Genomic DNA, 13,652 nt, shown 5'->3' with positions numbered 1-13,652 from the left:
AGATTACCCGGTCATCATCGCATTGCAGATTGTGAGAGTTTGTTGAACAAAATTGGCTACTATTTTTTTCTACATTACAATAGTGACGATACCTCAAAAATAGCACTTTGTTTTCATTGCCTTGTACTAAATGCAATTCTAGATAGTAAAGTATTGAATTAGATTATATTGCACAGATTGCAAGACTTAATGGTAGTGCTTTCGATCTTATGCTGTCAACAAGTTTCAGTTCAATATTTTATTTTTCAGAATCACATTTTTCATTATACTCTATTTCTTCCTAGAGAACCATAATGGCTACGTATTTTCATGTGTATTTTTAACATTCATTTATGGTATGTGGGCATCGCTGGCTAGGCCAGCATTTATTACCCATCCCTAATTGACCTTGAGAAGGTGGTGGTGTGCTGCCTTCTTGAACTGCTGCAGCCCCTGTGGCTTAGGTGCACTCACAGTGATGTTAGGGGGGGAGTTCCAGGATTTTGACACAGCGGTTCAAATTCTGAGTTATTTTGTACAGTTTTTCATTAACTATCCACTTGGACAAGATTTTAAAAAATTCTCCTCAAACAAAATCAAAGGGGTAAATTTGCAAAGTCTAAAGAACAATCATTAAGTAAAGCATAGTAATAGAAGAAATTGAGTATTCATTTATGCAGCCATCACCGTGAGAGAATGTTAGTGCTTTGATTTATATGAATGTTGCAAAGAGTTGCCTGTTGCAGTTGTAAATTGAGGACTGGCACAAATGTCCTTATGTAGACATCAAGATGCTAATTTCCCACTAAGATTCTTAACAGGCTCACACGCAGCTCCGAGCTCGTTTTTCTGTAATGGCTCATTAGGACTGGTCAAACTCTTCATTATTCATCAGCCCAGATGTATTCAGTTTAGGGTCACACAGCACCAAAGAAAAATTGGACACTAAATTTATCAGACAGCAAGAAAAAACGTTCCTCCTGTATTGAATTACAGCTTAATGTAGTCATATTTCAGAGGAGACCATCTTGCACAGGCAATTAGTTCTGTAGTGTGAAGTAATACCAAGGAAAGTGGTTTTATCAAGCTCTTGAGGTTTATAAATAAGGGAAATATACCATCAGCTGAAAGGCTTTGAAACTTATATGAACATTGTAGTAATTTGGAAGTGTAAGGACATGTTGATTATTATGAGTGGTTTAATTTCTTGCTTGCAGGACCTCAGAAAAGTTGCATAATCATTGAGTTTTTATGTAAATTGCATGTCAGATTGTTATTATCCTTGACCAGACCCCCAAGTTTTTGGTATGGTCCAGTTAGGGACCAATAATGTTTTTGAAGCAGACATGGTTTGAGATTCAAGACACTTGCTAAGAGAATACATAAAAACCAGGAGTAGGCAATTCAGCCCCTCGAGCCTGCCCTGCCATTCAATACGATCATGGCTGATCTCATTTCGGCCTCAACTCCAATTTCCCCCCCCCTCTCTCCCATAATCTTCCAACCTGTTACTAATTTAAAATCTGTCTATCTCCTCCTTAAATTTATTCAGCGTCCCAACATCCATTGCACTCTGAAGAAGTGAATTTCACAGATTCACTACCCTTTGAGAAAAGTAATTCCTCCTCATCTCTAATTTAAACCTACCACCCCTTAGCCTAAAACTATGGCCTCTTGTTCTAGAATGCCCCACAAGGGGAAACATCTGCTCCACGTCTACTTTGTCTATCCCCTTTAGCATCTTATATACCTCAATTAGATCTCCTCTCATCCTTCTTAACTCTAGCAAGTATAGGCCTAAACTGCTCTCTCTCTCCTCATAAGACAAGCCCCGCATCTCTGGAATCAATCTAGTGAACCTCCTATGAACCACCTCCAATGCAACTACATCCTTCCTCAAGTAAGGGGACCAAAACTGTGCACAGTATTCCAGGTGCAGTCTCACCAAAGCCTTGTACAGTTGCAACAACACTTCCCTATTTTTATACTCTACTCCTTTAGCAATAAATGTCAAGATTCCATTTGCCACAAGATTCCATGGGTTTTGAACAAACAAAAATACCAGGTCAGAAAAATAAAACAATTTGCAATATCTATACCAGGTCAGAAAAATAAAACAATTTGCAATATCTATCGAATACCCGAACATTCAGGGTTTAAATGAGGTACATTTGAATTAACAGGCAAACTGTGGTTGAACACACCACCACACTGCACAATAAGTAATAAATGTGGCCCAGACAGATCCCACGGATTCCTCAGCAAACCACCCAGACGTCAGTAAACACTGAGAGTCAACCAATCTCATTAAAAGTCTATCTCCCTCACAGGGGACTCCAAACTTCCCTCAAAACCACCCCAACTCGGACTGCCTTAATGATTGTATACCTCCCAGGGTTCCAATCTCATCTCCCATCTCCATTCCCTTGGATTTCCGAGTCTGCACTGCAGCCCCTACTCACTGGCACAGTTTCAGCTCTTCAATAGCTAGCTAGCTTATCTGGGTGGCATTGCTCCTGGATTTCACCAAGCTCCAATCTCCTCAGCTACACCAAGCTATAATTGGCTCCCTGGGCTGCTTCTGAGCCCTGACCCTTTCCAGCGTGAAGCAGTGACTTCTGTCAGCACCTCAGCTTCTCCAGGACTTCTCTTGAGCCCTAGCCGCATGAAGCTGTCAAATAACTCCTGGGACTTCTCCTCAGCCCCAACTAACAACAACACTTCTGAAGCCTGTGAACAGCAGCATCTTTTTGGTGTGGCCTTTTCCCCTGCTGCAGAACACACACTGTCCCAGCAAACACACACATAAATTGAAATCCTAGAATCTTCTTAAGCTCCAATCATCTCCATAATGACGCAGCCTTTCCCGGCTCACTGAATACTTTTACTAATTGTAGTTCTTAACTCCCAAAGCAAGACAACTCTCTTGACTGCATTTCTTACAAGCTGCATTTCTTACAAGCTAAGTAAGCCCACCTGCTGTTTTATGACCTTACCTTTCTAGCTGTTAACCTATTGGGTCAACATGCCCTCAACCTTTTAAATGCAATAGTCTTCACACTGCATTTATCCCATTTTCTCCAGTTAAACTTTAGTATTCTCAGAACTAAAAATTACCTCTAAAATATTGCTATGAACCATGAACTACTTATGACAAGATGTAGCACCTTTTAGCTGAGAAACTAATTATATTTCTTAGTATTGCCAATCTGCTTTTTTATCTTTTGTGTGTCTTTCAAGCACAAAATTTGTAATTAGGAGAGAATTATGGTTAAATTTTAATTTTAGCTATGACCAATGTTTTTCCTCACTCTACAAGAGTACGTCAAGACTTTGGATATTACAGTGGGATTATTAAATAAATTTTTGGGAGTCAGAAGTCTATATAGTGTTGGACAAGAAATGAGAAATATTTTGTGTCGTGTCAAAAGCTACTAGCTTTAACAACCGATAAGCATATTAACACTGCTTCTTGATTGTACAACTGTAGTAAAACTTGAGATAAAAACAAAAAACTGCAGATGCTGGAAATCCAAAACAAAAACAGAATTACCTGGAAAAACTCAGCAGGTCTGGCAGCATCAGTTCTGTTGAAGGGTCATGAGGACTCGAAACGTCATTTCTTTTCTTTGCCGATGTTGCCAGACCTGCTGAGTTTTTCCAGGTAATTCTGTTTTTGTTTTGTAGTAAAACTTCCCTACTTTTATATTCCATTCCACTTGCAATAAACTCCAACATTCCATTTGCTTTCCTAACCACTTGCTGTACCTGCATACTAACATTTTGTGATTCCTGTACCAGGATACCCAGATTCCTCTGTACCTCAAAGTTCTGCAATCTGTCTCCATTTGTATAATATTCTGCTTTTTTATTCTTCCTTCTAAAGCAGACAAGTTCACATATTCCTATATTGTACTCTGCCAAATTTTTGCCTACTCACTGAACCTATCTATTTCCTTTTGCAGATTCCTTATGTCCTCTTCACAATTTACTTTCCTACCTACCTATGTGTCATCAGCAAATTTATCAACCATATATTCGGTCCCTTCATTCATGTCATTGATATAAATTGTAAATAGTTGAGGCCCCAGCACTGATCCCTGTGGCACAGCACTCGTCACATCCTGCCAAGTGGAAAATGACCCATTTATGCCTACTGTCTGTTCCTGTAAGTTAACCAATCCTCTATCCATGCTAATATGTTACCCCAGTCTCCATGAACTCTTATTTTGTATAATAACCTTTGATGTGGCACCTTGTCAAAATGCCTTTTGGAAATCTAAGTACAGGACATTCACAGGTTCACCTTTATCCACGTTGCTAGTTACTTCCTCAGAGAACTCCAATAAATAAGCCAAACATGATTTCCCTTTCACAAAACCATGTTGACTCTGCCTGATTACATTGAGATTTTCTAAGTGCCCCACAAGAACCTCCTGAATAATAGATTGCAGTATTTTCTGTGACTGATGTTAAACTAACTGGCCTGTAGTTTCCTGCCTTCTATCTCCCTTTTTTGAATAGAGGAGTTGCAATCGCTATTTTCCAATCCATGGGACCTTTCAAAAATCTAGGGAATTTTGAAAAGTTAAAACCAATGCATCTTCTATCTGAATAGCCACTTCTTTTAAGACTCTAGGATGAAATCCATCAGGTCCTGGGGGCTTGTCAGCTTTTAATTCTAATAATTTTCTCAGTACCCTTTCCCTGGTGATTGTAATTATTTTAAATTCCTCCCTCCCTTTCACCTCCTGATCCACCATTATTCTGGGATGTTATTTGTATCACCTAAGGTGAAGACAGGCACAAAATATCTGTTCAATTAAAATATCTGCTCACTTAAGGACCTCAATAGGCCCAAGGGCAGACAGGCTGCCTGATGCCTTACCTTCCACCCTTTGTAATATGCGGGGCCGGTTGGGAGTCGGTGGGAAGGTAGTACCTGGCCACCCACTTTATTTTATGGAGCACCCCCCCACCCTCAACCCCACTTCAAATATGCCATTAGAGAAGATGTGAGGAGGTGCACATAAGATTCACCCCTATATATTAATAAAATAAATTCTCAGGATAAGCTCCCTAATCACTGAGTCACAACCCAATGAAGTATTTTTTTCCTCATTTACTTTAAAAAAAATCCCTCACACAAGTTTGAATATCTATCAGATCTCCCCTTGCCTTTGTATTGAAAAGAAAGCAGTTTCTCTAGACTTTCCTCATTACTCATCCCTGTTATCATTATCTAAAGGAAAGCCCCCAAAACTGGGAGCAGTATTCTTACTGTAATAAAAGCAAAATACTGTGGATGCTGGAAATCTGAAACAAAAACAAAAAGAGCTGGAAAAACTCAGCAGGTCTGGCAGCATCTGCGGAGACGAACATGGTGAACGTTTCGAGTCCACATGACTCTTCTTCAGAACTTCATCAGCAATATTCTTACTGTAGCCTAACCAATGATTTGCATAGACTTAGCATGATCTCTTTGTTTTTTGTACTCTATGCCCCTCTTTGTGAAGCATTTTAAGACGTTCTTTTACAGCTTTATCAACACCCACTTTTAAAGCTGTGTATTTGAACTTCCAAGTCTCTACTCTTTTGAAGCTTATCATTTTGTTTATATTTCCTCTCCATATTCTTCCTCCCCAAGTGCATCACTTTACATTTCTCAACATTAATTTTCACCTGACATCTACGCACACAACCTACTAACTGTCTATATTCCTGAAGTCACTTAGAATCCTCTTGACATTAACCAACCTCTGTAGCTTTGTGTTGTCAGCAGATTTTGATATTGTACCCCAATATCCAAGTCCAGATTGTTTGTGTGTTTTTACATGTGTACACACTTGCAAGCACAAGTTAACACAAAGGCATATATCGCGGACAGTTTGAAAACAGTGGTTGTAAAGCTAACACCTGAGGTAGGTCAGTAACTGTTTATGTCTTAGACTCCAAAGGACACCTATTAACCACTAATCTGTCCCTTGTTTAAAAAAGCAGCTTTTTATTCATGCTGCCACTCTCCTTTTAATACCTCATCTACATGATCTAGGAGCAACAGGAGGTCATTTGGCCCCTTGAGTCTGCTCCACCATTTGATAAAATCATGGTTGATCTGATTCTGACCTCAACCTCACTTTCTGTTTTCCTGCTGTAACTTTTGACTCCTTTCTCGCTCAAAAATCTAACTCAGCTAAGAATGCAATCAATGACCCAGCATCCACTGCTCTCTGAGGAAGAGAATTCCACAGACTAATGACCCTCTGAGAGAAACAAATTCTCCTTATCTCTGTCTTAAATAGGAGACCCCTAATTTTTAAACTGTGTCCCCAAGTTCTAGACTCCCACGCAAGGGAAACATCCTCTCAACATCCATCCTGTCAAGTCCCCTCAGGATCTTATGTTTTTCAATAAAGTCACCTCTCATTCTTCTGAACTCCAATGGGTATAGGTCCAATTAGATTACCCCTTCATCCCAGGAGTTAGTTGAGTGGACCTTCTTTGAACTGCTAATGCAATTATATCTTAAGTAAGGAGACAAAGCTGTGCACAGTACTCCAGATAAATTCTCACTAATACCCTGTACAGCTGTAGCAAAGCTTCTCTACTTTTATACTCAATTCCCCCTTCAATAAAAGCCAACATTCCATATGCCTTCCAAATCACTTGCTGTATCTGCATACTAACTTCTGGTGATTCACATGTCTTGACTTCTACATGGCATCTTATCAAACACATTTGGAAAATTTATTTAGCACCACTTCATTTTCTTCATCAATACACCGATTATTCCTTCTAAAGGCTTTATTGAATTTGCCAGGAGGAACTTGCTTTTTACAAATTCACACTGACTGTATTTAATTATCTCAGGCCGTAACTTCCGACTAGCATCCGAAAGAGATGGCTGCAGGAATTAGAAGAAATAAATACATACTTAACTGCCCTTGAGAATTACGCTGACGCCTTCAATCGCCAGAGCTGCTTGGGGCCTGCATCGAAATACTCTTTGCAGGCCCCAGCGAAATGCAGCTCCGACGGATTCATGGAGGCCATGCCCCCTTTTTTATGGCACTAGCTGCCGTAAAGCATGTAACTTTAAAGGACCCAGTGAAATTGACATGGCAGGAAGAAGGGTAAGTGTCTAAGATAAGTGGATAGGATTTAGGGGGTGTGGGGGGATTGGAGGGTTGGGGGGTCAGAGGTCAAGGGGGTGTCAGAGGTCAGCACGGGTCAAGTCAGGCCTATGGGGGCGATCGGAGTTCAGGCAGAGGGTGCAGCAGGTTGGCGGGTCATCAGGGATGTGGGAGTTCCATGTGGTGTATGTGGGGGGTCTTGTGAGGGTCAGTCTGGGTGTTTACAATAGTTATCCAGAAGTAGGAGTGGTTTTAATTCTTCTAACATTTTCAGGGTAACTATTGGTGTAACCGTGACGGAACTATTCAAATTTTGCAATTTAAATCACATTTTTGAATGGTTCCCAGTGCAGGACAATTGTTCAGCGAAAGTTTGCACTTCAGGGTAATTAGCAAACCCTTACTTGGGAACATCTGAGAGGGGTTCACCAGCTCACCAAATCTGATGCTGGGGAGCTCTGAAGTTATAGCCCTTCATGTTTATCTAGGCAAATTGTTAATTTATCTCGTTGTGGTTCCTAGAAACTTACTGATCTGAGGCTTGCTAGAGATGGTTGGTTTATTCCTTTATCCCTTTTTCAACAGAGATGTTACATTGGCAAGTTTTCAGTCCTCTCCTATAATATCCACATTCAAAGATATTAGAAGCATTATTGTCAGAGCCTCAATTGCCTCAGCATTTTACAATGTATGTCATCAGGGAACGGTACCTTTTCTACTGAGTTCCACAGATTTTTTTCAATAATATGTCCTTATTATTACCTGTCGTATCTAAATGTTCCACTTCTTCCTCATCTGTCTTTCATTGCCACTACAATCTTCTTACGCTCACTTAGCTGGGGCAGTCATGATACTCTATAGTTGACTTTGGTGCTCCTGAGTTACTGAGCGCATAGATCTGCCAAAGTTCCCATTGCAGGTTTTCACCCATTGACCCCTCATTAAGTGTGTTAGAAGGGAACTTATCTTCCCTGGCACCCTGCCTCCCCAAACCCCCAACTTGCTCCCACCTCCACAATCAAATAACTTGTCCCATTTGCTGTGCTAAATTCACAGCAGAAGATTCCTGCTTCAGGCACCAAAGTGCATTCAACTGTCTGCAGGACCATAATCTAATTCCTGCCTTTGGGAAAATGATAAATTTAGAAGAATACTTAGCTATAGAAGCTTCATAAGTTAATTGTTTACTATTTACTGTTGTGGGTAATTTACTCTTTTTCATATTATTTAGGCATTAAACCAATAATAAGTAGACACAAAAGTGACCTGAGTCAGTGGATTTAATGCAGTAGGTGTTAGTAATATTTCTTATGTGTTCCTTTTCTGTTCAGCAGATGTATGCTGCTAGCCCCTACTCTGATACAATCCTGGTGGAGGTACCCACTCCGTCTGCACAGGATGATCCTGAGATGCTATGGGTGATGGGACCAGTTCTTGCTGTTGTATTGATTATCATCATTGTCATTGCTATTCTTCTGTTCAAAAGGTGAGATGATCATAAAGTTGTTTGAAAATAGGACTACCATCAAGATCAATGCTGAAACAATTTATCTTTACAGTGTAATCTTTCAAAAGGGACAATAGTTTCAAATGTTAACCCAAACTGCAGACTAAATTAAAGCTGCATCCAGTTTGGGTTCTGCCAGAACCATTCAACTCATTTACAGTCTTGGTCCAAGCATGAAAGAGCTGAATGCCACAGGTGAGGTGAGAATGACTGCCCTTGTTATCAGGGCAGCATTTGACCGAGTATGGCATCAAAAAGCTGCAACAAAGTTGAAGTCAATGGGAGAAAACTCTCCAGTAGCTTGAGCCATAATTGAGCACAAAGGAAGATGGCTATGGTTGTTGGAGGCCAATTATCTCAGCTCTAGGGCATTATTACAGGAATTCATTGGGATAGTCTCCTGGGCCCAAGCATCTTTAGCTTCTTCATTCAATGCTATCAAGTGGCACTTGCTCACCAATGCTCAATTTGTGAGCCACCAGGACCATTCAGCTCCAGACCTCATTACAATCTTTGTCCAAACATGGACAAAAAAAAATTATATTCCAGAGGTGAAGTTAGAATAATTGCCCTTGACACTAACATAGCATTTGATAGAGTGTGGCATTGAGGCACCCTAGTAAAAGTGAAGTCTATGGGAATCGTGGAGAAAACGCCATTGGTGATGTCATACATAGCATAAAGGAAGATGGTTGTAGTTCTTGGAGCCAATTCACCTCAGCCCCAGGACATTGCTGCAGGAGTTCCTTAGGACAGTGTCCTAGGCCCAATCATCTTGAGCTGCTTCATCAATGACCTCCCCTCCATCATAAGGTTTGAAGTGGGGATGTTCGCTGATGATTGCACGGTGTTCAGTTCTCCTCAGATAATGAAGCAGCTCCATGCCTGGATGCAGCAGGACCTGGACAACATTCAGGCTTCAGCTGATAAATGGCAAGTAACACCCAAGTACCAGGCAACGACTGTCTCCAACAAGTGAGAATCTAACCACTTCTCCTTGACACTGAATTGCATTACCATCAACAAAACCCCTACCATCTACACCCTGGGGATCACCATTGACCAGAAACTTAACTGGATTAGCCACATGAATATTGTGGCTACAAGAGCAGACCAGAGGCTAGGTATTTCTGTTTCAAGTGACTCACCTCTTGACCCCTCCAAAGTCTATTCACCAAACACAATCAGGAATATAATGAAATGCTCTCCACTTACCTGGTGACTGCAGCTCCAGCAACATTCGAGGAACTGAACATGATCCAAGCCAAAGCAGCTCATTTGACTGGCACCACATCCACCAACTCAAACCTTCACCCCCTCCATCACTGGTGCATTGTGATTACAGTGTGCACTATCTACAATATACACTGCAGCAATTCATCAAGGCTTCTTCAGCAGCATCCCCCAAATACACGACCTGTACCACCCAGGAAGACGAGTGGTAGCAGACACATGGGAACACATTTCCCTCCAAGTAACACATCATCCTGACTTGGAACTATGTCCCCATCCCTTCATCATTACTGGGTCAAAATCCTGTAACTACCTACTTAACAATACAATGGGAGCACCCACACCACACAGATTTCTTCGATTCACGTAGGTGGATCACCATTGTCTTGAGCAATTAGTGATGGGCAATAAGTGCTGGCTTGCCAACAATGAACACATTGCATGAATAAATTAAAAAAATGTGCTGCAAAGATTTTTGTATTTTAATTTATACAATGAATAATATTACAAGTCTTTGACTCCTCATGATCTTTCAGCTGGGAAGATAAAATGATTTGTGGACTGGAAAATTGCTAAACCCCAATTATATCATTCTTCATTCATCTTTGTGCTCCATCAAGCTTGCCATCCAATGATTCTGTTGTCCAATGTAACCGGCTTCAGGAATATACTATATCTAGTTATCAGCAATAACCACAGTAACATATTTGTTTAACACCCTAACTTATATTTGTTTAGCACCCTAACTTAAAACAAAAACAAAATATGACACCAAACCACATGAGATATTTGGTCAGACAACCAAAAGCTTGATTGAAGAGGTAAGTTTTAATAAATGTCATAAAAGGGAGGAAAGCGAGATAGAGAGGCAAAGAGATGCAGCAAGAGAATTCCAGACCTTGGGGTCTAGGCAACTGAAGGCACAACCTCCAATGGTGGGACAATTTAAATTGGGGGTGTTTTAAGAGGCCAGAATTAGAGGAGTGTGGATATCTCAGAGGGATGTGAGACTGGAAAGATTGGGAGGGGCGAGGCCATGGAGGGATTTGAAAACAAGAAAATTAATTTTAAAACATTTCAAGCATTGCTTGACCCAGAGCCAATGTAAATCAACGAGCACCAGGGTGATAGGTGAGCAAGACTTAGTGTGAGGTAAGACTCAGGCAGTGGAGTTTTGGATGACCTCAGGTTTATGGAGACTGGAATGTGGGAAACCAGCCAGGAGTGCACTGAAATAATGATGCCTAGAGGTAACAACAGGCATGAATGAGGGTTTCAGCAACAAATGAGCTGAAATAGGGACGAAGTCGGATGATGTTTCTTTTTTCATTCACAGGATGTGGGCTTTGCTGGCTAGGCCAGCATATATTGCTCATCCTTAGTTGCCCTTGAGAAGGTGGTGGTGAGCTGCCTTCTTGAACCACTGCAGTCCATGTGGTGTAGGTACACCCACAGTACTATTAGCAAGGGAGTTCCAGGATTTTGACCCAGAGACAGTGAAGGAGCAGTGATATATTTCCAAGTCAGGATGATGAGTTACTTGGAGGGGAACCTCTAGATGGTGGTGTCCCCCCTTGTCCTTCTAGGTGGCAGCGGTCGTGGGTTTGGAAGGTGCTGTCTAAGGAGCCTTGGTGAATGCCTGCAGTGCATCTTGTAGATGGCACACACTGCTGCTACTGTGCGTCAGTGGTGGAGGGAGTGAATGTTTGTGGATTTGATGCCAATCAAGTGGGCTGCTTTGTCCTGGACGGTGTCCAGTTTCTTGAGTGTTGTGGGAGCTGCACTCATCCAGGCAAGTGGTGAGTATTCCATCACACTCATGACGTGCCTTGTAGATGGTGGACAGGCTTTGGGGAGTCAGGAGGTGAGTTACTCGTCGCATGATTCCTAGCCTCTGACCTGCTGTTGCAGCCACAGCATTTATATAGCTAGTCTAGTTCAATTTCTGATCAATGGTAACCCCCAGGATGTTGCTAGTGGGGGATTCAGTGATGGCAATGGCATTGAGCATCAAGGGATGATGGTTGGATTCTCTCTTGTTGGGGATGGTCATTGCCTGACACTTGCGTGGCACGAACGTTACCTGCCACTTGTCAGCCCAAGCCTGGATATTGTTCAGGTCTTGCTGCATTTCGACTGCTTCAGTATCTGAGTCACAAATGGTGCTGAACATTGTGCAATCATCAGCGAGCATCCCCACTTCTGATCTTATGTTGGAAGGAAGATCATTGATGAAGCAGCTGAAGATGGCTGGGCCTAGGACACTACCCTGAGGAAGCCCTGCAGTGATGTCCTGGAGCTGCGATGACTGACCTCCAACAACCACAGCCTTCTTTCTTTGTGCTTGGTATGACTCCAACCAGCGAAGAGTTTTCCCCCGATTCCCATTGACTCGAGTTTTGCTAAGGCTCCTTGATGCCACACTCGGTCAAATGCTGCCTTGATGACAAGTGCAGTCACTCTCACCTCGCTTCGGGAGTTCAGGTCTTTTGTCCATGTTGGAACCAAGACTGTAATAAGGTCAGGAGCTGAGTGGCCCTGACGAAACCCAAACTGGGCATCAGTGAGCAGGTTATTGCTAAGCAAGTGCCCCTCGGTAGCACTGTTGATGACCCTTCCAATACTTCACTGATGGTCGAGAGTAGAGTGATGGAGCGGTAATTGGCTGGGCTGGATTTGTCCTGCCTTTTGTGTACAGAGCATACCTGGGCAATTTTCCATTTGGCTGGGTAGATGCCAGTGCTGTAGCCGTACTGGGACAGCTTGGCTAGGGGCACGGCAAGTTCTGGAGCACAAGTCTTCAGTACTGTTGCCGGAATGGCAATAGTTACAGAGGTGAAAATATGTGGTCTAAGCAATGGTGCAAATATCTGGTCGGAATCTTATCTTGTGGTCAAGTATGACACCAAGGTTGTGAACACACTGCTTTATTCTCAGACTATTAAGAGGAGAGGGCCAAGAACTGAAATTTAAAAACACAATGGAGAGCCAGTTTGAAATTCAAATCTAATTTTTCTGAGTGTGAATCACAGTGCTGAAAAGGCTGACATACTGCAGTTGGCCATATGTTTCTAACTTCACATCATAGAAATGTCCATACAAGTTTTCAAATAACATTTCAATATGTCGCTTTATAGACTTGATGCCATTACACTGCTTATAATTTCACAGAAACTGTGTTTGACATTTTCTGCCTCTTCCTGCTTATCTGTTTCTTACTTTTGTTCCACTATTTCTTTTCATCTTACACTTTCTCACCTCTTACTCACAATCACTTTCTTTATTTTTCTGACTACTTCCCTTTCTTTCTCCAAGATAAAATGGGTAGATCACTTCCGTTATGTAAATCTATATGACCTGACTGTGATCCAGTTAGGGCTGATATAACAGTGTTTTGAGAGCTGCTGCTCAATTTTTTTCCAAGAAATATTCATACTTAATCTGATTTGTTCCTAGGTGTTTTCCTAGTTTTTTTTTTAACCAGTTATGCCAGCAAGTTTGCTATTAAATGAGCCATTGGAAGATCCTTCAACTGTGTTTTTAATTTACTGTAAGAAAGAATATCTGACGTGCCACCTTGGGATAAAATTTTCTGATCCTACGGATTCGAGTTTGGAGGCAGGAATGGGAGCAAAATTAGAGAATCTTGCAACAGGGCAGCTCCTCACCGTGAGCCTGCCTCTAAGCTATCTTGCCAGGGACGGGGTTAACCTGCACCGCTACCTGCTCAGTAGTGGCAGGTAGCTAATTAAGCTCAAATAAGTGTCCACTTGGGGATAAATTGGTGACGCTGCCAGGAT

General features: G+C 41.7%; 1 protein-coding gene across 7 annotated transcripts in view; it reads left to right on the top strand.

Annotated features, from left to right (window-relative positions):
* ptprfa (protein tyrosine phosphatase receptor type Fa) overlaps positions 1-13,652 on the top strand; it is a 509,773-nt gene that overhangs the window by 391,942 nt on the left and 104,179 nt on the right. For 4 of the 7 annotated variants that reach the window (XM_041207576.1, XM_041207573.1, XM_041207572.1 and 1 more), the window contains one exon: positions 8,444-8,598. In XM_041207576.1, coding sequence (XP_041063510.1) covers positions 8,444-8,598 — 155 coding nt within the window. The remainder of the gene's footprint in view (positions 1-8,443; positions 8,599-13,652) is intronic. The other 3 variants (XM_041207577.1, XM_041207574.1, XM_041207578.1) reach the window with 1 other exon arrangement.

This window comes from Carcharodon carcharias, chromosome 16 (genome assembly GCF_017639515.1).
Source record: "Carcharodon carcharias isolate sCarCar2 chromosome 16, sCarCar2.pri, whole genome shotgun sequence".
Classification (NCBI taxonomy): domain Eukaryota; kingdom Metazoa; phylum Chordata; class Chondrichthyes; order Lamniformes; family Lamnidae; genus Carcharodon; species Carcharodon carcharias.
Note: the sequence above shows the minus strand (reverse complement) of the source record. Positions and strands in the feature narration are given on the sequence as shown.